This window comes from Carcharhinus amblyrhynchos, unplaced genomic scaffold (genome assembly GCF_965287045.1).
Source record: "Carcharhinus amblyrhynchos unplaced genomic scaffold, sCarAmb.v2.hapA scaffold_89, whole genome shotgun sequence".
Taxonomy (NCBI): domain Eukaryota; kingdom Metazoa; phylum Chordata; class Chondrichthyes; order Carcharhiniformes; family Carcharhinidae; genus Carcharhinus; species Carcharhinus amblyrhynchos.
The window spans coordinates 156,660-182,300 of NW_027649829.1; the positions used below are offsets into that span (position 1 = coordinate 156,660).

The window sequence follows — 25,641 nt, forward strand, 5'->3', positions numbered from 1 at the left end:
TCAAAAGGACACTGTTAGAAGCTTCATTTTGATCGATCGTGAAGCTATTTGGTTTCCTGGAAGAGAACAAACAGCAGAGTTCAGAATGAAAAGAATCCAACACTTTGGACAAGTGAGTAAAGGAGCTGTTCAGGAGCACAGACCCATTAAATTCCACTCAACATCCTGGGTATGGGTCACAGGAGCTGCACAGTGATGGAACACAGAGTGTAGAGTAGAGGAGGTTTATAGGAGAGGCAATGGGCAAGGGCTGGACACTCCACAGGAGCCATGCTGACCCACAGAGGGATGGTGAGAGGAAGAGTTATTGTGTACAGTTCTGGTCACCTCACTAAGGATGTGGAAGCATTGAAGAGAGTGCAGAGGAGATTTACCAGGATGCTGCCTGGTTTGGAGAGAAGGTCTTATGAGGAAAGGTTGAGGGAGCTGGAGACTTTCTCTTTAGAGCAGAGGAGGATGAGAGGCAACTTAGAGGTTTATAAGATGAGGGAGATAGAGTGGACATGCAGAGGCTATTTCCTCGGATGGATGTAGCTGTTACTAGGGGGCATAACTATAAAGGTTCATGGCGGGAGATAGAGATCAATGAGGGAGATTCTTTACTCAGTAGTTGGGAAGTGGAATGCACTGCTAGCTATGATAATGGAGTCGGACACTTTAGGAACTTTCAAGCGGTTATTGGATAAGCACATGGAGTACGCCAGAATGATAGGGAGTGGGAAAGCTTGATCTTGGGTTTGGACATAGCTCAGCACAACATCAAGGGTTGAGAGAACAGTACCGTACAGGCTCATGTTCTAACTCTGCAATAGTTCCTGCTGCCACTGAGGGGTGTGTGTGGGGATAGACAGAGCACAGAGGAGGATATTGAGTGAAAGAAGGAAATCTGAGATGACATTCCCAGTGACTGAATCCTCTGATCTCCGGGTTAAGGGGGAGTTTTGAAAAGTGCAGAAAGAGATTGAGCAACTACTGACATTTATAGAGTGTCTTTAACAGAAATCACAGCAATTGCTTCACAGGTGCAATAAAGCAAAACACCAAAACTCACCTCAGAAATTCAGGCAGGAGGGAGGTTTTTAAGGAGCCTCTTAAAGTTTAGAGGGTGGGACAGGCTGTGTGGACAGTGAAGGGGGAGAGGTAAATTTATCCTGCATTAGACATACAAGGAGATGGTCCGTTATAAGCAAACAAATTCTTATCAGAGACTCTTGGAGTGAAATGTATTGGTGAAGGAGAGTGTAAATTGTAAAATAAGCATTAATTCTGTGAAATTAAATGGGAGGTCAGAATGTTGGCTAACAAGTAAAGAATGATTTTTAAAATGTGGAGGGAGGAATTCGAGTACGAGAGAAAGCTAACTGGAAATATAAAACAGATAGGAAGAGTTTCTGCAATTATTTAAAAATAACAAGTGTGACTAAAGTAATCATGGGTCCTCTGGAGAGACAATTTGGGATAATGGGAAACAATCAAATGGTGTCTGTCTTCACATGAATAACACCCCAGAAATAATTGTAAATCAAGAAGTGAATGGGTGGGAGGAACTGAAAACAAATACTTTCATCAGGGAAAGAATACTGAGAAAATGACTAGAACTAAAGACAGACAATAAATAAACTTAATTTAGACAGTCTGCAGGACTTGATGGGCTTCATCCCAGGATCCTAAAAGAAATGGCTGCTGAGATATAGATTCATTGGTTTTAATCTTCCAAAATCTCTCGATTCTGGAAAGGTTCTATCAGATTGCAAATTAGGGATTGTGACCCCTCTCCAAGAAAAGATAGAGACAGAAAGCAGGAAGCTACAGTTGAGCTAGCTTAATATCTATCACAGGGAGAACCTATTATTGAGGAGGTTTTGGCAAGGCACTTCGATATCTTTCTGTAACCAAGGCAGTCAGTGTGGGCTTGTGAAAGGGAAATCCTATGTGACTGATTTATGAGAGTTTTTGAGAAAGGATAAAGCAAGGTGGATTAAGGAGAACCTATAGATGCGGTGTTCCTGCATTTCCAAAAGGCAGTTGATAAGGTGCCACAAAAATGCTCATAAAAAGTGTTCCTGGTGTAATAGGTAACATATCAGCATGGATAAAAGGGCATTGGGCTGAGCAGGCAGTAGAGACAACTGGGTCATTTTCTACCAGTGGAGTGTCACAAGGATCAACACTGGGCCTCAACTATTCACTATTTATACAAAGAAGTTGTATGGAAGGACATAATGTATAGTTGCTTAATTTCTTGATGACAGCATATGTCCAACAAAGCAAATTGTAAGGAGGATATAAAGAGTTTACAAAATGATGTAGATCGGTGAAGTGTGTGTATAAATTGGTTCAAGTATAATGCGGGAAAATGTAATTTCATGCACTTTGGTAAGAATATTCAAACAGCAAGTTACTTGCAGAATTCTGGCACAGAGGGATCTGAATGTTCTTGTAAATGAATCACAAAAAGGCAGTTTCAGGTGTAGCAAGTGATTAGAAAGGCAAAAGTGGATTGAAGAGAAAATAAAGTTGTGTTACAATTGTACAGTATGTTGGTGAGACTACATGGAGAGAACTCTGTACAGTTTTGGTGTCTTTCACTCAAAAAGGATAATAATAGCATTAGAAACAGTTCAGAGAAGGTTCACAGGACCCATTCCATGGATGAAAGGATTATCATCTAATGGGGAAAGGTTTGACAGGTTTGGGCTGCATTCATTGGAGTTTAGAAACACGAGATATGATCTTACTGAAAGATACAATATCCTGAGGTGATTTGACAGGGAGGTTTTCTCTTGAGGGGGAGACCAGGACTAGGGGACAGTGACCAAGAATAAGCAGTCACCTCAGACAGTTGTTAGTTTGAATTATTTTCCCCAGAAACAAAACTAGCAAATGGGGGAGGGGGCAGGTGGAGGGAAGGGTAAATTATGGGAAGTCTAATCATTAATGGGAAGCAAAATAGCAGGTTAGCATGTGAGGAGATGGGTTCAACAACATGGAAAATTATAAAAAAAGTTAAAAGGAAGGAGGATTCAGGAAAGGTTAGTAAAGTATCTGGAACAAATAATAGGACAGTATGTTTGGGAAGGGTTAGGAATCGAACTTCAGGCACAGCAGATCAAGGGACAACAATGCGAAGGGGGACAGTTAATGAAGGACTAAGGGTGTTGTATTTGAATATATGCAGTATACAGAATAAGGTAAATGAGCTGGCACTGCAGATTGAAATTGGTATGATGTTGTGGGCATCACAGACGTGGCTGCAGAGGGATCAGGGCTGGGAGCTAAATATCCAAGGATATATCCCATTGAAAAGACAGGCAGCTGGGCAGAGAAGGCAGGGTTGACTTGTTAGTAAGAAAGGTTTAGGTCCATCAGCCATATTAAATTCTCCATCAGTGTACCCAAACAGGTGCCGATGTGTGGCAACTAGGGATTTTCACAGGAATTTCATTGCAGTGTTAATGTAAGCCTACTTGTGACTAATAAATAAACTTCAAGTGAAATTAAATTGATAGCAAGAAAAGATGGAGGGTCAGAAGATGTAGAACTCGTGAGGGTAGAGTTGAGGAATTGCGGAACTGCAATGGGAGTTACAGGAACAGAGAAATTAGGAGCAGAAGTAGCAAATTGAGCCCTTCAAACCTGCTCTGCCGTTCGATCAGATCACAGCTGATCTCTCCCTGATCACAAATCCACCTCCCCACCAGTTCCCCATGTCCCCTTATCCCTTTAAGATTAGAAATATATCTATCTCCTTCTTGAAACCATTCAATGATTCAGACTCCACTGCGCCATGGGGCAGCAAGCTCCACAAATTCACCACCCTCTGCGAGAAGTAATTATACAACGATCTCAGTTGTAAATTATCAGTTGTAAAGTATCTCAGTTGAGGCACTCCACTCGGGTCGGTGCTGGGGCCTCAGCTATTTACCATTTATATAGATGACCTGGAGGAGGGAACCGAGTGTACGGTGTCGAAATTTGCTGATGACACCAAGATTGGTGGAACGGCAAATTGCGCGGAGGGTGTGGAGAGTCTGCAGAAGGATCTAGATAGGCTGGGCGAATGGGCCAGGAACTGGCAAATGGAATTTAATGTTGGCAAGTGCGAGGTGGTCCACTTTGGTAGGAATAATGGTAAGAAGGATTATTACTTACGTGGAGAAAAACTGCAGCAGGCGACGGTGCAGAGGGACCTCGGGGTCCTTGTGCATGAGTCGCAAAAACCCAGCTTGCAGATGCAGCAGGTGGTCAGGAAGGCAAATGGGATGCTGGCCTTCATAGCGAGGGGGATTGAATATAAAAGTAGGGAGGTCTTGCTGCGGCTGTATAGAGCATTGGTGAGGCCGCAGCTAGAGTACTGTGTGCAGTTTTGGGCGCTGTACTTACGCAAGGATATTTTGGCCTTGGAGGGAGTGCAGAGGAGGTTTACTAGGCTGATGCCGGAGTTGAGGGGGTTGAGCTATGAGGAGAGGCTGAATAAACTAGGCTTGTACTTGTTAGAGTTTAGAAGAATGAGGGGAGATCTCATTGAGACGTATAAGATGATGAATGGGATGGATAGGATAGAGGTGGAGAGACTCTTCCCGCTCAGAAAGGACAGTAGGACTAGGGGGCACAGCCTCAAGATAAAGGGGGGGCGGTTTAGAACGGAGTTGAGGAAGAACTTCTTCACTCAAAGGGTGGTGAATCTCTGGAATTCTCTGCCCGTTGAAGTGGTGGAGGCTGCCTCGCTAAATATTTTTAAGACGCGGGTTGATGGGTTTTTGATAAGAGAGGGAATTAAGGGTTATGGGGAGAGGGCGGGAATGTGGAACTGAGCCACGACAGATCAGCCATGATCTTATTGAATGGCGGGGCAGGCTCGAAGGGCCAGATGGTCTACTCCTGCTCCTATTTCTTATGTTCTTATGTAAATCTACAGCCTTTACCTGTGACCTCTTGTTCGAGATTGTCCCATAAGGGAAACATTTGGTTGACATTTACTTTATCAATCCCTTACACCTCAATCAGATCCCCTTTCATCCTTCTCAACTCCAGCAAGTACAAGCCCAAACTCTTTAATCTCTCCTCACACATCAACCCTTTCATCCCCAGAATCATCTGGTGAACTTCCTCTGAACTGTCTCTAACGCCACCACATCCTCCCTCAGATAAGGAGGCCAGAATTGGACACAATACTCCAGATGTCACACCAACACCCAATACAATGGCAACAACACTTCTCTACTTTTATGCTCCATTCCCTTTGCAATAAATACCAACATCCCATTTGCCTTTTTTTATTACATGCTGCACCTGCACACCGACTTTCTCTGATCCATGAACACAGACATCCAGATCCCTCTGTCAGGATGCATTTTGAATCTGCTTTCCATTTATAATAATTTGCCTTTCTATTTTTTCTGCCAAAATGAATAACCTCACACTTATCCACATTAAACTCCATCTGCCACATTTTGGCCCATTCCCTGAGCCTATCTCCATCTCCAGGCCTCCAAGCAGTCGTCAGAATGTGGGGCACAAGACAGACCAGGAGATAAAAAAGCTGTGCAAGAAAGGCAAGCTTACAGTGATCACGGGGGACTTCAATATGCAGGTGAACTGGGAAAATCAGGTTGGGAGTGAATCCCAAGAAAAAGGAATTTGTGGAATGTCTACGAGATGGTTCTAAAGAACAGTGTGTGTGGAACCCATAGGGAACAGGCAATTCTGGATTTGCAGATGTGTAATGAGGCAAACTTGATAAGGGAGCTTAAGGTGAAAGAACCCTTAGGAGGCAGTGACCATAATATGATAGAACTCACCCTGCAGGTTGAAGGAGAAGCTGGAATCAGATGTAACAGTATTCCAGTTGATAAAGGGAACTATGGAGGCAGGAGATAGCCAGCGTTGATTGGGAGAGAAGTCTAGCAGGAAAAACGGTGGCACAGGAATGGCAGGAGCTTCTGGGAATAATTGGGGAGAGACAGCAAAAATTAATCCAAGGACGAAGCAGCATATAAAGCGGAGGACGAGGCATCCATGGCTGGTGTGGGAAGTCAAGGATAACATTAAAGCAAAAGAAAAAGCATACAATGTGGCAAAGATTAGTGGGAAGATTTTAAAGACCAACAGAGGACAACTAAAACAGAAAGGAGGGTAAAGCTAGCCAGGAATATAAATGAAGGTTGCAAGAGTTGTTTTTAGATAAAGGGTAAGAGAGAGGCAAGAGTGGACATTAGACTGCTGGAGTAGTAGTAGTGGGGAACAAAGAAATGGTGGAGGAACTGAATAGGTATTTTGCATCAGTCTTCATGCTGGAAAACACCAGTAACACACCAAAAATTCAAGAGAGTCAGGTAGAGGTGAGTTGGTGCTAGGAAAGCTGAAAGGTCTGAAGGTAGATAAATCACCTGGGGCAGGTGGACTTGACACCAGAGTTCTGAAGGAGATAGCTGAAGAATTAATGGAGGTATTGGTGGTGATCTTTCGGGAATCACTGGTGTCGGGGGGTGTCCCAGAAGACTGGAAAATTGGTTTTATGGAGGGAGGGAGGCAAAAGGTGGGAAATGACAGGCTAGTTAGCCTGACCTCGGTCGTTGGTAAGAGTTGAGAATCTGTTATTAAGGATGAGATTTTGGAATACTTGGAAGAGCATGGTAAAATAGGACAAAGTCAGCATGGTTTCATTAAGGAGAGGTCAAACCAGATGAAGCTGTTATAATTCTTTGAGGAGATAAAAAGCAGGTTAGACAAAAGGAGAGCCAGCGGACATTATCTACTTGAATTTCTAGAAGGCCTTTGACAAGGTGCCACACAGGATGCTGGTAACTAAGATAGAATCCCGATTGTACAGAGAAAGGCCATTCAGCCCATCAAGTCTGCACTGACCACAATCCTACCCAGGAACTACCCCCGTCTTCCTACATAATTACTCACTAATCTCTCAAACCTACGCATCTCAGAACACTAAGGGCAATTTTTTAAGCACGGCCAATCAACCTAACTGGCACATCTTTGGACTGTGGGAGGAAATTGGAGCACCCAGAGGAAATCCACGAAGACACGAGGAGAATGTGCAAACTCCACGCAGTAACCCCAGCCAGGAATCGAACCCAGGTCCCTGGAGCTGTGAAGCACCAATGCTAACCACTGTGCTACTATGCCTTTTATAAGGCTCTAGTCAGACCACTTATACAATATTGCGAGCAATTTTGGGCCCCGTATCTAAGCAAAGATGTGCTGGCTGTAGAGGGTTCAGAGGAGGTTCACGAGAATGATCCCGGGAATGAAAAGCTTAATGTACAAGGAGCATCTGAGGACTGTGGGTCACTACTCGATGGAGTTTAGAAAGCTGAGGAGGTGAATCTCATTGAAACTTGCAGAATAATGGAAGACATGGATAGAGTGGACATGGGGGAAGATGTTTCCATTAGTGGGAGAGACTAGGATCCAAAGGCACAGCCTCAGAGTAGAGCGGCGACCCTTTAGAACTGAGATCAGGAGGAATTTCTTCAGCAAGAGGATTGAGAGTCTATGGAATTCATTGCCACAGAAGGCTGTGGAGGCCAGGTCACTGAGTGCATTTAAGACAGAGACAGACAGGTTCTTGATTGGTAAAAGGATCACGAGGAAAAAGCGGGAGAATGGAGTTGAGAAACTTATCAGTCATGATGGCATGCCGGAGCAGTCTCAATGGGCTAAATTACCTAATTCTGCTCCTATATCCTGTGGTCTTATAGAGGACAGTGGAGGTAGGGTCATGGAATACTTCAATTTGGAGTTAAACAGATTTTTATTGATAAGAAAGTCATAGGGTTTTGAGGGCGGGTAGTAGTGTGAAGAAACAGGAAAATAAAATTGAGGCCACTGTCAAGTCGGCCATTATCCGGTCAAACGGTGAGGCAGGGTTGAGGAGCTGAATGGCCTACTCCTGTTCCTAATTTCTAAGCTCCTGTGTCTTGCATTAGCAGAACAAACTGTACACAGTACTCAATGTTTGGTCTGGCCCATGCTCCACTTAGATTTCAGCAAGACTTTTTTCCTCTTATTTTCCTAGCAAATTGCAATGAAGGCCAACATCCCATTTACCTTGTTGACTGTTTGCAGTACCTGGGTGTTAACTTGGTGATTTGGGTACAAATCTCTCCAAATGCCATTCACTGGCCTCTCAGCTTTTCCATTCTTCCAAACCATTTCCCACATTATATTCCATCTGCCACCATTATTTCCTGATGTGGAGATGCTGGTGTTGGACTGGTGTGGGAGATTCTCTCCAGCCGGTGCTGTGCAGTGTCAGTGGTACACACCAGTTCGACAGCTACCACCGACACTGCAAACTGCTGGCTCAAAGTGGAGAGGATCTCCAAGAAGATCGTGTATATCACCACTCACCTGATGAAGGAGCAGCACTCCGAAAGCTCGTGATTCCAAATAAACCTGTTGGATTTTAATCTGCTGTTGTGTGACTTCTTATTGTACCCATTATTTCCCGATTACTGAACTGGCCAAGATCTGTTTGCAACCTCAGTGTCCTCCTCACAGCTTACTCTCCCACTTTCTATCATCAGTAAACTTGGACATATCGCACTCTCTCCCCTTATCAAAGTCACTGATAAGGATTGTGAATATCTGAGGCTCCAGCACTGATCCCTGCAGCACCAGTTACATCCCACCAACCAAAAATCACCCATTTGTTCCTCCTCTGTTTCTGTCCATTAACCAATCCTCAATCCATGCTATATTACCCCCAATCCCCTGAGCCTCTATCTTGTGGAACAACCTGTTGTGTGGCACCTTATCAAATACCTTCTGAAATTCCAGATACATTCCTCATCCACTGGTTCTCCCAGTGGGATAATATTTGCTCCTTTCCAAGCCACGGGGACTGTTCAGCAGCGAGAGGATAACAAGCTGGAAGTGACTGGTTAATGCTGCTTAATGATAGGGTGGATTGAAGCATCCTCACAGCTCAGTAAATGGACAGTTCGAGAGTTCAGCAACATTGAACAAACATTATAAACTAAAAACAGGATTCAATGGAAACAGTGGAACATTCTGGAACTCACCGTCTGTAGCACTTTCGGAATATGTAAATCCCAATTCCAGCAACAACAAAAATAGCAACAAGAATTCCGATTCCCAATCCAACTCTTGTTCCAGTAGAGGATCCAGGACCTAGAGACAGAATGAAGCCATTAACAGACTGGGACACACTCACAAAACTAACAGCAGAGACTTTCAGCACCGAGTGTTTCAGAACCATCCCCAGTACAAACAGATCCCTGGTTAATTCTAGTCCTGGAAGGATGTGGGAGGTTAGTTACCAATAACCTCACACACACCAGGCCTCCCCACAGCTCCTTGCACACACACACTGCCCCATAATGTGACCGATACATGCTTTCCAACAGGCATAACTGGTCATGAAGCAGCAATCGCCCCCTCGCCCCCACACCCCGGCCCCACCCCCCACCATTTTCACTCCCCCTTAAACCCAAACACTCCACTAAAATAGAACAAGAACCTCCAACTAAAATCCGGTGGAAAATCTCGGGATTAGGTGGAACATCCGGCACCGTAACATTGACATGTCTGCCCTGAGCGAGACACGACAGGCAGGGGAAGGCCAGCTTAAAGACCAAGGTGGTGGATATACCTTCTTCCAAAATAAAAATGTTGTCTCTATGGTGTTGGCTTTGCCATAAAAAAACAGATGGGTCAGACGTCTCAATAGACCCACCGGGGAAGGAAACACCTCATGACTTTATGGCTCACTCTGCCCCAGAAACAGCTCATCACAGCCGTCTGTGCCTCCACCCCAACCCTAGACTTAAGGGACAAGACAAAAGAAAGAGTCCACTCCAGCCTTGACCAATCGCTGTCCCACATCCCAAAAGGAGACAAGCTGATTCTCTTCAGTGATGTCAGTGTTCGAGTCGGGAGGGGAACAAACATTTAGAAATGCGCGCTGGGTGGGGAAGGCGCTCCGAAGACAAACGCCATCTTCAGGAAAGCAGACGGGTCTGACTGTGGAAATTACAGAGGGATTTTCCTCCTCTCCACCATGGGAAAGGTCATTGCAACAATCCTCCTCAACGATTCCTCCCGGTGTCTGTACAGCTGCTCCCTGACCCTCAGTGTGGCTTCGCCTGTTAAGAGACACAATGGACATGATCTTCAGCACGCGACAAATCCAGGTAAAGTGCAGGGAGCAGCATCAATCTCCGTACATGGCCTTCTTCCATCTCACAAAGGCTTCTGATTCTGTCAACCGTGAGGGATCGTGGAACATCCTCCTCAAATCCGGCTTCCCACGGAAATTTGTCACCATTCTCCACCTGTTCCACAATGATAATGCAAACTGTGATCCTCACCAGTGGAGCCACCACATACCCAATACGTCCACAAACTGGGATCAAACAGGACTGCATCACTGCACCAACATATTCCTCGCAGCAACACTCCATCCCATCACCTTGAAGCTTCCCGCTGGAGTGGAACGAAGCAGGAAACTGTTCAAACTCCGACACCTCTAGTGTCTGCAGAGCCACAACCAAGAGGCCGAGCTACAAACCATCGTCAACACATTCACTGAGGCATATAAGAGAACGGACCTCAGACTAAACATCTGGAAAACACAGGTTCTCTACCAACCCGCTCTTCCTGTATTAAACTGCCCCCACCCCCCAACCATCAGGATCCACAGTGAGCCCCTGGACAATGTGGATCATTTCCCACATCTCCTCCGGCACGAGTAGATATCAACAATGAAATCCAGCATCAACTCCAATGTGCCAGTGCAGCCTTCAGACATCCGAGCAACAGAGTGTTCGAAGCCTGAGACCTCCAATCCAGCTCATGGTTACAGTGCACCCTCCTGTATGCATCAGAAACATGGACAATGCACAGCAGACACCTCAAATCCCTGGAGAGATATCACCAACACTGCCTCTGCAAAACCCTGCAAATCCACTGGCAGGATAGGTGAATCAATGTGAAAATCGCCTCCCGGGCTGATATCCCCAGTATTCAGGCATTAGTCACACTGCTGCGATGGACAAGCCACATTGTCCGCACACCCGACACAAGACCTGCTGAAACGAGTGCTCTGAGCTCTGCAATTATTAGTCTAGTAACATAACCACTGCACAACTGAACCCATAAAAATTAGAGATTAAATACAGAAAACCTGAAACAGAAATCTCTCACCCGTTACAGAGAGATGGACGAGATCAAATTGCTCCCAATAATAGCTTGTCTCCAGCCTCTTGTAAATCTGACACTGATAATCATTCTGGTCTGAGTCCCTGAGGTCAGAGAGCAGGACTGACCAGTTTCCTTGTTCCAGTTGATCTTTGAATAACTTTGTTCGGTTTCTGAACCGTGGATCTTGTTCTGTCAAATCATCGTTTCCGTTGACCACTCTGTGTAAGATATCACCCTTGGTGGTTCGCCAGATTCCCAGTAAATCTGAGATGGTAACATTCCCTTTGTAGGTACAGGGCAGCACAACCTGCTCCCCAAGGAACCCAGAAACTGGGACAGGCGAGTCACCTGGAAAAGATTGGAAGTATTTATAAATGGATAGAATCTCCTTGTTGAACTCCATATCTGAGGGACAGGAAGGTGAGACTCAGGAACAGAAATAACAATTCCAGGTAATTTAAGGACCAGTTACAGGTAACAGTGACTCACACCACTCACTTTCACACAATCATTCTTTGTTAAAATATCACACAACATTTCAAACCTTCCAATGTTACTCACTGTCTATCCAGTGAAACAACTGCAGAAACGTTCAAAAGACTCTAAATCATTTTAATATAATCACCATATCATAAATATGGAACATCTGAAATAGAAATCTCTCACCTGTTACAAAGAGATCGACTGAATCAGTTTTCTCCCAATGAATTTGTTTATTAATCTTGTAGATCTGACACTCGTACTGGCTCCGGTCTGACTCCCTGAGGTCAGAGAGCAGGACTGACCAGTTTCCTTGTTCCAGTTGATCTTTGAACAGCTTTGTTCTGTTTCTGAACCGTGGATCTTGTTCCCTCAAATCATCGTTTCCATTGATAAACTTGTGCAAAAATTCACGTTTGGGTGTCCCCCAGATTACAAGTAAATCTGAGACTGGGACATTCCCTTTGTAGGTACAGGGCAGCACAACCTGCTTCCCAAGGAACCCAGAAACTGGGAAATGTGAAAAACCTGGAAAAGATTGGAAGTATTTATCCACAGATATAACCTCCCTGCTGGTACATTACATCCCAAGCTTCACACGGTTACACTGCGATGCTCGATTTACAAGAAGCACTGATCAGTACCTCACTGCTTTCACTTGTGGGAAGGTTAAAGCTCAGACATTGAGGGCCTTTAACTAAAACCAGCTTGTGCTGGATATTTGTAAGCACAGAGCAGCTGGACAACACTTTGAATCACATGTTTTCCATTTGTACACATGCTGGGAGAACACATCAGGATATTGCTCACCTCCCCTTGGGAGAAAAATCACAGACTGGGGGGTGGACAATGTGAGATGGAACTCAGGAGCTGAAAACTGACCCTGAAATGTAAAGGTCGGATTTACTAACGTCGATCTGATCTCAGGACAGTCCCAGACTCCTGATTCCAGAGCTCAGGATCTCATCCCAGTCCTTTTCGATTCCCATCTGAGACCCGCTGGCTCTCAGGCACCCATCCCAGTGTTATCCAGTCACACATCCCAGTGTCACTGAGTGTTGCTCAGTGTCCAGATCCCACTGTTCACATCACAGGGGTTAATGTGAAAACATTAACTTCCTTCCTTTCAGTTCTGATGATCATTGTGTGTGATGTGAAACTACCGTGTCCACTCCCTCAATGGCTCCACTGGCAGGACACACAGCACCTTAAAGCTAGATGTATTCCTGATCCCCCCACCCTGTGATCAGTGCTGAAATGTTCCAGCAGTCACAGCTCTTACCTGAAACAGCAGCAACAACACTCAGCAGCAGCAGCAGGAGTCTGTGGAAGTTGTGTCCCTGCAACAAGAAAACACAGTGACCCCCTTTACAACAGGTTCACCCACTGTTCAGACTGATGATTGGACTGCCTCAAACTTCCAGTGCAAAGAATTGTCCCCTTGCCCAGGATTACGTGCTGAGAGACACATTCAAGCTTGGAACAGCCGCTGCCAGGGCACGATGGGGAAAGGTCACTTTGTAAAGCCTTTCAGCCAAGTCACTGAAGCGCTGTTAAAGATCTATAAACCCCGAGACTGTGAGTTTAATCCCAGTCTCGTGTCGGATGGCACGTGGGATGAGATTGTGGATTCTTGTGAAGAGTATCTCTGCTGGATTTAATATTTCAGTGAGGATTCCACCTGTGCCAGAGGCCTTGCTGTTTTTCAGCTTTCGGATGGTTTTTTTGCCCTCACGTTGAGCTGGGGTTGTGCTGAGATGATGGTGGGTAGTGTGTTGCAAGATGGTGTCAATGGCATTGTGTCAAATGCTGGATCCTGGTTACAGAGATCCTAAAGTGCTCTCCCCAGTGGGTGTTAACTGCCTCTCTGCGCTGCATTATTAGTGAGTATTGAAGTGCCCCAAAGTGCAACATGACCGATCGTTTGAAAAGAATTGTACTCTCTGTAACGAAAAGATAGAAATGTTTCTGATATCGTCAGCTCTCTGGAGAGAATGTAAATATCACTGCGATTTACAGTCTGACATGTTTTGTAATGTGTCTTCCAGATTTTAGATGAATAAATTATATTATTACAAATAAAAACAACTTTGTTTCTCCCTCTTTCTGGTTTTAATGAAGGGTGATTAATGTGAAACATTAACTCTGATGTGGATGTGCCGGCGTTGGACTTGGGTAAACACAGTAAAAAGTCTGACAACACCAGGTTTTAGTCCCACCGACTTATTTGATAGTACACTCACAAGCTTTCAAGGGGACTCCCTCCTCGTCGGGTGAATGGAGAGTTCTGGCCTCAGACAGAGCATATAAAGCACAGACAGTTTAGAGATTACTGATTGGAATGCGAATCTTTACACCTAACCTGCTGTTCAAGTCCTAAAGTGGCCGACAATGTGAGTGGAATGAGCACTGATCACAGATTAAAGAGATGTGTATTGTCTCCAGACAGTACAGTAAGTGAAGTTTTGCAAACCCAGGCAAGTCACGGGGGTTACAGATAGTGTGACATGAACCCAAGATCCCTGTTGAGACCGTCCTCATGTGTGCGGAACTTGGCTATCAGTCTCTGTTCAGCGACTCTGCGCTGTCGTGTGTCGTGAAGGCCGCCTTGGAGAATGCTTACCCGAAGATTAGAGGCTAAATGCCCGTGACCACTGAAGTGTTCGCCAACAGGAAGGGAACAGTCTTGCCTGGCGATTGTCGAGCGATGTTCATTCATCCGTTGTCGTAGCGTCTGCATGGTCTCCCCAATGTACCATGCTTCGGGACATCCTTTCTTGCAACGTATCAGGTAGACAGCATTGGCCGAGTTGCAAGAGTATTTACCATGTACCTGGTGGATGGTATTCTCACGTGTGATGATGGTATCCATGTCGATGATCCGGCATGTCTTGCAGAGGTTGCTGTGGCTGTGTTGTGTGGTGTTGTGGTCACTGTTTTCCTGAAGACTGGGTAGTTTGCTGCGAACAATGGTCTGTTTGAGGCTGTGTGGTTGTCTGAAAGCAAGAAGTGGGGGTGTGGGAATGGCCCTGGCGAGATGTTCGTCTTCATCAATGATATGTTGAAGACTCCGGAGAAGATGTCGTAGCTTCTCCGCTCCGGGGAAGTACTGGACGACGAAGGATACTCTGTCCACCGTGTCCCGTGTTTGTCTTCTGAGGAGATCGGTGCGGTTTTTCGCTGTGGCGCATCGGAACTGTCGATCTATGAGTCGAGCGCCATATCCTGTTCTTATGAGGGCAGCTTTCAGCGTCTGGAGGTGTCTGTCACGATCCTCCTCAACTGAGCAAATCCTGTGTATACGGAGGGCTTGTCCAGAACTCTCCATTCACCTGACGAAGAGGGAGTCCCCTCGAAAGCTTGTGAGTTTACTATCAAATAAGTCGGTTGGACTAAAATCTGGTGTTGTCAGACTTTTTACTGTGTTTACCCCAGTCCAACGCTGGCACATCCACATCATGATTAGAAGGAATAGCCAGTTCCAAAAGCTAGTGGCATTTGCTGCAAATAAATCTGTTGGACTTTGACCTGCTGTTGTGAGATACATCCAGACAAGAGTGGGATGAGATTGTGGATTCTTGTGAAGAGTATCTCTCTGCCGGATTTAATATTTCAATGAAGATTCCACCTGTGCCAGAGGCCTTCTTGTTTTTCAGCTGTCAGATGGCTTTTCCACCGTCGCCTTGAGCTGGGGTTGCGCTGAGGTTATTGCGGGTAACGTGTTGCGAGATGGTGTCAATGGCACTTACGGCAAAGGCTGGATCCTAGTTACGGAGATCCTCAAAGTGCTCTCCCCAGTGGGTGTTAACTCCTCTCTGCACTGCATTATTAGTGAGTCAGTGCTGAGGGAGTGCCGCACTGTCAGAGGGTCAGTACTGAGGGAGTGCCGCACTGTCAAGGGTCAGTACTGAGGGAGTGCCACACTGTCAGGGGGTCAGTACTGAGGGAGTGCCTCACTGTCAGGGGGTCAGTGCTGAGGGAGTGCCTCACTGTCAGGGGGTCAGTGCTGAGGGAGTGCCGCACTGTCAGAGGGTCAGTACTGAGGGAGTGCCGCACTGTCAGAGGGTCAGTACTGAGGGAGTGCCGCACTGTCAGAGGGTCAGTACTGAGGGAGTGCCGCACTGTCAGAGGGTCAGTACTGAGGGAGTGCCGCACTGTCAGAGGGTCAGTACTGAGGGAGTGCCGCACTGTCAGAGGGTCAGTACTGAGGGAGTGCCGCACTGTCAGAGGGTCAGTGCTGAGGGAGTGCTACACTGGGCGTTTATCTGACTGAGCTCCAGAGTATCCCCTTTAACTGATTTATAATTTAAGTGTAATTAGAGGATTAAATAGAAATTATTACTCTGTTATGTGTTTTGAGACAGTCGCTGGGATTTTACCAGCACGCCCTGCCCATCGATAGGCAGAACGAGCCGGTAAAATCGCACAGGAACTGAAAAATCAGGATCACACCCAATTTCTCAGCTCTCGTGAGTTTATGAGATGCGGATTTCTGGCGGGGTCAGCCTCTCACCGGAAATGGGCGTGGGGCTGGATAAATTATGGTCATATTTATTTGCATGTATTTGCCTTTGTGGCCTTGCTAGGCGAGGTTCTCTCCCTGGGCAGTGGCAGCCTGGTAGTGCCACCCTGGCACATTGGCACTGCCATCCTGGCACCTGGCCAATGCTCACCGGCCACTGTCCCCCAGCCAGTGCTAAGGAATGGAGCCTATGGAGGTGGGACCAGGTGCAGGGCCTATGGTGCAGGGGTGGAGCCAATGGGTGCATAGCCAGGGGCAGGGCCTGATCAGGGAGGGAGCGGGGTCTGCTGCGCACTCTGCATTGCTATTGGATCAGGGGGGAGAGGACATGATCAGTCTGGACAGAGAGGTCTGCATTTTGAGCATCGTGGGGCTTATGATCAAGTGCGGGCCCCCATGATTGCAAGGGGTTGGGGGTAATGGAGTTTGTTTAAGTTGCCTGCAGCAGCAGCAGCCTGACAGCCCTCTGTCTGTCAGACCCCTGCTGTTCAAATTGTGCATGTGCAGAATCAGAGGTCTGCACATGCACAGTAGCTCCTTCTGCAGGCTAGCTGCTGAATTAAGCCCAACCCAGTGCCTGCAGCAGCAGCAAGTAACAAACCATTTTTTTCTGTAAGATTGGGTGTGAAAACTCACCCAAGAAACGGATCAGGAACTCTCTCATTTTCACACTCGCTGGGCACTTAGAATCATTCATGTAAAATTCCGCTCAATGTGTCAATGATGAAATTCTATGTTAACTCTGAAATGAATTCAATGGGCTGAGGGAATTGAGATCTGATGCCAAGGTTGTAGTTGGTGAGGTTTCTGGATATGTTGACCATGGTTTCTTCACCCTGTCTACTGCTGTAAAATTGAGATGGATGCTCTGAATCACAGAAACTGTCACTGGCTATTTTTTTGCAGTGAGGGTTGGGAATGTAACTGATTACCGCACTGAGTCAGCAGGTAGAAAAGCTGGGTTAAACTTCAAATATTAATTCTGTTTCTCTCTCCACAGATTCTCTGTCTGGACTGCTGAGGAATTGCAGCATTTTCTCTATTTATCTCAGATTTCCAGGATCCTCAGGAGTTTATTTTGAATAAAGAGCTGAATGGGGGTGAGGATGAAGGAAAGTTTCCCCCAGTGACACTGACAGTCCCTGCAGCTCCTATTCACTCATCCCAGTCAATACAGGGATTAACACTGAGCCCAACACCAGAGGCACATTCACAGTCACCTATCCATCAGAAGTAGCCAGAAGAAACAAAGGTGCAAAGCACAGGCTGGGTGGCCCTATGTCCCAGGGACAATTCCTTCACCTTGTACCAGAGGGGATTGGTGGAGCTGGATCACTCCTGGTCTCCAGTTCCTCACCTTCCAGGTCAGAAGTGAAGTTTCCCAGGAATGCGCTTGGATCGAGATTAGAACAGTCTGGACCCACCCAGTGGAGAAAAGTAGAGAGGCTATTAACTTAGCAAGTCAGGAAGGGCTAATATGGAAAAAAGGGTGTCCCTTTTTAGCAATGTGATATACAAGGAAACCTCTAACAAAATGTTTTAACTCATTTACAGGACGGGGTGTCAGTGGCGAGACCAGCATTTATTGCCCATCTCTATTTGCCCCTTGAGAAGGTGGTGGGTGAGCCGCCTTCTTGAACCTGCTGCAGTCCCTGAGGTGTAGGTACACCCACCATGCTGTGAGGAAAATTGGAAATCATGAGGTACTTGGCAACATGGGGAATTTTTAAAAAGAGAGATTTTTAAGGCTGGGGATTCTTAACAATAAATGGCTGATAATCGCAATCTGTTATTGAGAAGTATGAGACAGAGTCTTATTCACTATTTACAAAGCATAACCTTTGAAAGGAACAGAACTGAATTAGCCGGAACCAGATTGCCCTGGTTGTTATTATTAACTGAAATGCAAATAAAAGCAGCTGCTGTCCACAATGTAAAAACCAGGCAGCTTGCTGAACCGGTCTGTTTCTGCTTTAAGTAAAATGTAAATAGAATCATCCTCCCAGTACAGGGAATAAGAGACAGACACTGATCTCATCCTCCAACCATCACCACTCTTTTTCCATCCATTTCCCATTGCCCCCACCCCATTCCCCCGGGTCCCCCACCCTCACACCCTTTCCCCCACTCTCCCTCGTACCAATATTGCTGTCCCTCTAGACTCTGCTGACAGTCCCTGCAGCTCCTTTCCATCCATTCCCCCGGATAAGGAGCTGAATGGGGGTGAAGATGAAGGAAAGTTTCCCCCAGCCTGGATCTGTTCTGGGATCTTTCTCTCAGGTATAACATCAACTGGGATCGCAACAAAGGGAATGGCTGGAACTGTCAGTGTCTCAGACCCCAAAGGAAAAGAGGTGGATCAGGGGAAGCTGTCTTTGATCTTCACCAGGATTCAGCTCTTTACTGCCTGTCTCTCTCTAAATTGGTTCCATCTCGGCAAGGATCCCGAAATCAGTCCCATTTCCAGACTTAAACACTAAATCCAAGACTGACATGTCTCTTGTAGCAGAGAGTCCATTTCAGAAAGTATTTCATTGACTCTGAAGCACTTTGAGAAATCTGGTGTTCCTGAAAATAGCAACATAAAACTGAGGAACAGAAATGTGCTGGAATGAACATTCACCACTGTATTATTAACTGACTTTTCCTCTCTGTCTGACCTGCTGTGTGTCAGCTTTATTTTAGATTTCCATTATCTCTAATATTTTGCTTTTCTGTTCAATGTTTTGCCTCAAACAATCACCAGACAGTGTGTTACATTAACAACAACCAGTGGCTGTTGATCACAGCTCCACTGGAACCTGTGCGGTTCTCCCTTCAATAATCCCCATTTCTCAGGAGCTGTACCTGAAACTCCCAGTGATCCGGAATCACACTGGATCCTCACAGTAAACACTGCACTCTTTAACTGTCTCAATTCCCGGGAAAAAATATCCACAGGTATCTTGTTCCCGCTCAGTTACGGTTATCCCTTTCAGTGTCCTTGAGTACCCTGTATTGCAAGTGATCCTTGTGGTGGATGGAAAGGAGCTGCAGGTTCTGTCAATAACTCAGATATTGGTGGGGAGGGAAGCAGGGGATGTTTAGGGAAAACGTTCCTTCACCTTCTGCAGGGTTTAACTCTATTAAATTAAAAGCAAAATACTGCGGATGCTGGAAATTTGAAATAGAAACAGAAAATGCTGCATAAACTCAGAGGAGCCGACGAGGGAGCGAGCTACCTTGCATCTGGTGTTATGTAATGAGGCGGGTAGAATCAGGGACCTTGTGGTGAAGGATCCTCTTGGGGAGAGTGATCACTGTATGGTGGAGTTTCTGGTGCAGATGGAGGAGGAGAAAGTGGGTTCCCGGACACGCGTCCTTTGTTTGAACAGAGGGGAGTACGGTAGGATGAGAGAGGAATTGGCGAATGTGGACTGGGGGAGCGCGTTGGAAGGTAGGTCTGCTGAGGAGCAGTGGAAGATTTTTAAGGAGATCTTTCTTGGTGCTCAGCAGAAATTTATTCCAATGGTCAAAAAGGACCGTAGGAGGAGAGGTAATAAGCCGTGTATAACGAAGGAGGTGAAGGAAAGTGTTAAATTAAAAGTGGAGGTGTTTAGAGTAGCTAAGAGTAGTGGGCGAGAAGAGGATTGGGAAAGGTTTAAATGTCAACAAAGATTGACAAAGAAATTGATAAAGAAGGGTAGGAGAAACTATGAAGCTGGGCTAGCGCTTAATATAAAAAAGGATAGCAAGAGTTTTTATAAGTATATGAAAAGGAAGAGGCTGGCTAGGGTGAACGTTGGACCCTTAGAGGATGAGAAGGGGGACTTAGTGGTAGGGGATGGGGAAATGGCTGAGGTCTTGAACAATTTTTTTGTTTCGGTCTTCACGGAGGAGGACGTGAATAATTTGCCAGGTGTTAGAGATGGAAAGGTGGTAGGACTGGAGGGTCTCAATGACATTACTGTTACTAGAGAGGTGGTGCTCGAGAGACAGGAGGGGCTGATTGTGGACAAGTCCCCAGGACCGGATGGAATGCATCCGAGGGTTCTGAAAGAAATGGCGGAGGTGATAGTGGATGCCTTGGTGGTTATTTTCCAGACGTCGCTGGATTCCGGGGAAGTGCCGGAAGATTGGAAAGCGGCTAATGTTACGCCGTTGTTTAAGAAGGGTGCCAGGCAAAAGGCAGGGAATTATAGGCCAGTTAGTTTAACGTCTGTTGTTGGTAAAATGTTAGAATCCGTCATCAAGGAGGAAATAGCGAGGCATCTTGAGGGGAATTGCTTGATAGAGCAGACGCAGCACGGTTTCGTTAAGGGGAAGTCGTGTCTGACAAATTTACTGGAGTTCTATGAGGATGTGTCTAGGGCGGTGGATAGAGGAGAGCCGGTGGATGTGGTCTTTCTGGATTTTCAGAAGGCGTTTGACAAGGTACCTCACAAGCGGTTATTGCAGAAGGTCAGGGGACATGGAGTTGGGGGTAGGGTGTGAGCGTGGATAGAGGACTGGTTGTCAAATAGGAGGCAGAGAGTGGGGGTCAATGGGTGCTATTCGGATTGGCGGTTGGTGACTAGTGGAGTGCCCCAGGGGTCGGTGCTGGGGCCTCAGCTATTTACCATTTATATAGATGATCTGGAGGAGGGAACCGAGTGTATGGTGTCGAAATTTGCTGATGACACCAAGATTGGTGGAAAGGCAAATTGCGTGGAGGGTGTGGAGAGTCTGCAGAAGGATCTAGATAGGCTGGGCGAATGGGCCATGAACTGGCAAATGGAATTTAATGTTGGCAAGTGCGAGGTGGTCCACTTTGGTAGGAATAATGGAAGGAAGGATTATTACTTACGTGGAGAAAAACTGCAGCAGGCGACGGTGCAGAGGGACCTCGGGGTCCTTGTGCATGAGTCGCAAAAACCCAGCCTGCAGGTGCAGCAGGTGGTCAGGAAAGCAAATGGGATGCTGGCCTTCATAGCGAAGGGGATTGAATATAAAAGTAGTGAGGTCTTGCTGCAACTGTACAGGGCACTGGTGAGGCCGCAGCTGGAGTACTGTGTGCAGTTTTGGGCGCCGTACTTACGCAAGAATATTTTGGCCTTGGAGGGAGTGCAGAGGAGGTTTACTAGGCTGATGCCGGAGTTGAGGGGGTTGAGCTATGAGGAGAGGCTGAATAAACTAGGCTTGTACTCGTTGGAGTTTAGAAGAATGAGGGGAGATCTCATTGAGACGTATAAGATGATGAATGGGTTGGATAGGATAGAGGTGGAGAGACTCTTCCCGCTCAGAAAGGACAGTAGGACTAGGGGGCACAGCCTCAAGATAAAGGGGGGGCGGTTTTGAACGGAGTTGAGGAAGAACTTCTTCACTCAAAGGGTGGTAAATCTCTGGAATTCTCTGCCCGTTGAAGTGGTGGAGGCTGCCTCGCTAAATATTTTTAAGACGCGGGTTGATGGGTTTTTGATAAGAGAGGGGATTAAGGGTTATGGGGAGAGGGCGGGAATGTGGAACTGAGCCACGACAGATCAGCCATGATCTTATTGAATGGCGGGGCAGGCTCGAAGGGCCAGATGGCCTACTCCTGCTCCTATTTCTTATGTTTCTTATAAGGCAGCATCTGTAGAGAGAGAGAAACATTTAACATTTTGAGTCTGTATGAGTCTTCCTCAGAGTTGGGCTTCAGAATTTAATTCTTTGCTGTTTTCCCAAAACATGATTGGGGGGAATGATCCTTTCTAGAACAATGGTTGTGGCCTTTGGAGACAGTGATCTCAGGTCCAGGATATCTCTGCAGGAGTTCCTCAGGATAATGTCCTCACCCCAACCATCTTCAGCTGCTTCATCAATGACCTTCTGTCAGAAGATGGAGATGTTCACTGATGACTGCACAATGTTCAGCACCAATTGAAACTCCTCAGATACTAAAGCAGTGCAGAAAGACCTGGATAATATCTAGGCTTGGGCTAACAAGTGGCAAGTAATATCCACGCCACACAACATCTGCAACAAAGAGAATCTAACCATTGTCCCTTGACATTCAATGGCGTTATTATTGCTGAATCTCCCACTATCAACATCTTGCGGGTTACCCTTAATAAGAAATTAAACTGGACTAGCAATATAAATACTGAGGTTTAAAGAGTAAATCAGAGGCCGGGAATCCGAAGTAACTCACCTCCTGAATCCTTAAAGTTTGTTCACCTTTTACAAGGCACAAGTCGGGAGTGTGATGGAATACTGTCCATTTGCTTGAATGAATGCAGTTCCAACAACACTCGAGAAGCTCGACACCATCCAGCATAAAGCAGCCCCACTTAATCAACATGCTAACCACAAACATTTACTCCCTCCAACCCCGACGCACAGTGACGGCCGTCTGTACCGTCTACAAGATGCACTGCAGCATCTCACCAAGGCTCCTTAGGCAGCACCTTCCAGACCCGTGACCGCTACCATCTAGGACAAGGGCAGCAGACGACGTGGTTTACTGATATCCAAGAAACCTGGGTATCTGACCTTTCATCCTTTACCTATGATTATTCCATGTTGAATTGTCCATTGACTGTTCTTTGATATCCCACGATAGTTCCCAGGCTATATTCCAACTGGGATTGGAGGAGCGTGCAGAAATAACCTTTCCATGTATACCTTGACATTTTGACAAATGTTTCAATTAGCTTCATCCCTCATCTTTTTCTTTCCTGTGATTTCTGTAATATTTTTAAGTGAGAGAGGCCTTTTTTCTGTTGTGAAATGTTTGGATGAAGCTCAGTATTAACGCCGGGGACATCAGGCCAGCTCTGTCAGGATGGGAAAGGAAAGCAAAGATTTCCTCCACCCACAGCTCTGCAACAAAAAAAACCTACAAACTGAACAAACTCTTTCTGGGTGTCACTGGCTAGACCAGCATTTATTGCCCATCTCTAATTGCCCCTTGAGAAAGTGGTGGTGAGCTGCCTTCCTGAACTGCTGCCGGTGCTGTAGGGATACCCACAATGCTGTTAGGGAAGTGGGAATCATGGAATACTTAGCAACATGGGGAGCTGGGGGCTTTTGTAAGGGCTGGCAAGTTTTAAGAGTAAATAGCTGATAATCGCAACTTCATATTGAGAAGTATGAGACAGATGTTCAATATTAACAGAATAAACAAACAAATTGTGGTAGGGCATTGAATCAACCTCAGCCAGATGGCCAATACGTCATTCAATAACGGATAAGCAAATAAAAGAGGCAGGTGTACAGGATATAAAACCAGGCAGCCACTGAACAGCTGCAAGAACAATACATTTATTCATTCAATCCAATTTCAGCCCAGTTCTCTTCCAGGCACAGACAGATGCTCATCTCACCCCCCCCACCCACACTGATCCCCCCACACCCAGAGGGGAAAGATACCCACACTGATCCCCTCACCTCCAGAGGGGGAAGACACCCATACTGATTATCCCCACCCACACTGATTACCCCCCCCCACCGTCACGGGGAAAGATACCCACACTGATCCCCCCACACCCAGAGGGGAAAGATACCCACACTGATCCCCTCACCTCCAGAGGGGGAAGACACCCATACTGATTATCCCCACCCACACTGATCCTCCCACCCACACTGATCCCCCCACACCCAGAGGGGGAAGACACCCACACTGATCCCCCCACCCACACTGATCCCCCCAGCCCCCAGGAGGGGGAAGACACCCATACTGATTATCCCCACCCAACTGACCTCCCCCCCCCCCACACCCAGGGGGGGAAAACACCCACACTGGTGCCCCCATACGCGTTATTTCCCCACCCCCCTCCCACACCCTGTTGGACTTAAACCTGGTGTTGTGAGACTTCTTACTGTGTTTACCCCAGTCCAGGAGCGGCATCTCCACATCATCACCCCCAACCTCACAGGGGAATGAGAGCCACAAAGATCAATCCCAATTTCACTCCTCCGGAGGGAGCAGAGACCCACACAGATCCCCCACCTTTCCACCACCAACCCCCCACCCCCCGGCTCTGAGACACTGACAGTCCCTGCAGCTCCTTTCCATCCATTCCCCCGGATAAGGAGCTGAATGGGGGTGAGGATGAAGGAAAGTTTCCCCCAGATCCCCCCCTTTCCCCCCCGGCTCTGAGACACTGACAGTACCTGCAGCTCCTTTCCATCCATTCCCCACACAGGGATCAGCTCGGAGACTCCACACTGACAACAGGAGGGAGAAACACATTCACTGTCACTCTGAGCATGAATGGTTTTCACGGGGCGGGACCTGAGTTAATTCACAGAGAGGGGGGGGTGCTGACCATCCCCGCTCTCTCCTCCCTCTCCCCGGGTGTGGGCTGAACAGTTTCCCGGGAGCCGGCACTCGGATTGTTGTTTCACTCCAATCCCTTCAGGGGAAAAGCAGCTTTTAACCCGGTTTTTCCTGACAGAGGCTGGGACATTAATCCTCACTCCCCGCCCCCCCTCTCCCCGTGTCTCTCTCTCTGAAGGGACTGATGCTTCTTCCCAGGTGCATCTCCCGTTCCCTCTCTGTCTCCCGGACTCCGAGCTGATCCCTGTGTGGCTTGATCTCCATGATCCAAGCTGACTGGAGTCGGTGTAGCTCAACTATTTTCCGTTAACATGCAATCTATCCACAAACCCCCAGCTTTATCAGACAGATACACTTGTTTTTTTTAGTGTGGGTTGAGTTCAGTTAAACGGTTCAATAGTTTCAGTTCACATTTAACCATTTCACTCGCCCCAGTTCTGACTATCAGTCGCACACATCCACAGTTCTCTTACACTGAAACACTGCAATATCATTTCTGCTCAGTTTCAATTCTGGGTTGGCTGTTCACTGGGGTGGGTGATTGATAACTGGAGAATAGAATCCCCCTAGGGGGTGTAAGGAGAATCCTGAGTGCCGGGTGATTTATTGATATGAAGAAACGAATGCAGTGGGGATATAGTTCCGAGTCAGGATGATTCAGAGTGGAAATTGCGGGTGATGGAAGGTGCCTGCTGGCATATTGGTGGTCACAGCTTTGGAAGGCGCTGGTAAAGGAGCTTTGGAGAGTTGTGTGTGTGGATGGTACAGACTATCTTTACCTTGCTTGCCATAGCCCCGTGACTGCCATGAGGTCAGCACTTTAGACTGCCAGCTGAGGGAGACAATAATCTCTCTCTCAAATGTCAACAAAATGAAAGAGATTGTCATCGACTTCAGGAAGTTCAGTGAAGAACATGCCCCGATCTCCATCAATGGGAACGAAGTAGAAATGGTCAAGAGCTTCAGGTTTTTAGGTGTCCAGATCACCAACAACCTGTCCTGGTCCTCCCCATGCTGACACAGTTGTTAAGAAAGCCCACCAACACCTCTATTTTCTCAGAAGACTAAGGAAATTTGGCATGTCTGCTACGACTGTCTCCAACTTTTACAAATGCACCGTAGAAAGCAATCTTTCTCATTGTATCACAGTTTGGTATGGCCAAGACCGCAAGAAACT

At 46.6% G+C, this 25,641-nt stretch overlaps 1 protein-coding gene across 1 annotated transcript; it reads right to left on the reverse strand.

Annotated features, from left to right (window-relative positions):
- Nucleotides 1–24,552, reverse strand: LOC145338023 (CD276 antigen homolog). Its single transcript, XM_080182794.1, has 8 exons — nucleotides 24,299–24,552; nucleotides 12,947–13,004; nucleotides 11,851–12,192; nucleotides 11,188–11,532; nucleotides 10,209–10,387; nucleotides 9,045–9,153; nucleotides 5,802–5,942; nucleotides 1–56 (listed from the first exon to the last, which is right to left on the reverse strand). The coding sequence occupies exons 1-8, from the start codon at nucleotides 24,317–24,319 to the stop codon at nucleotides 1–3; spliced, it is 1,251 nt and encodes a 416-aa protein (XP_080038920.1). The 5' UTR covers nucleotides 24,320–24,552.
- Between the last annotated feature and the right edge of the window lie 1,089 nt (nucleotides 24,553–25,641).

Coding starts and splice junctions, on each gene's coding strand:
- LOC145338023 (XM_080182794.1), bottom strand. CDS start 24,319: ATGGATGGAAAGGAGCTGCAG. Junction 13,005..24,298: donor TGGATGGAAAGGAGCTGCAG/GTACTGTCAGTG, acceptor TTCTTGTTGCAG/GGACACAACTTCCACAGACT. Junction 57..5,801: donor CTTCTCCTTCAACCTGCAGG/GTGAGTTCTATC, acceptor GTTCTCTTCCAG/GAAACCAAATAGCTTCACGA.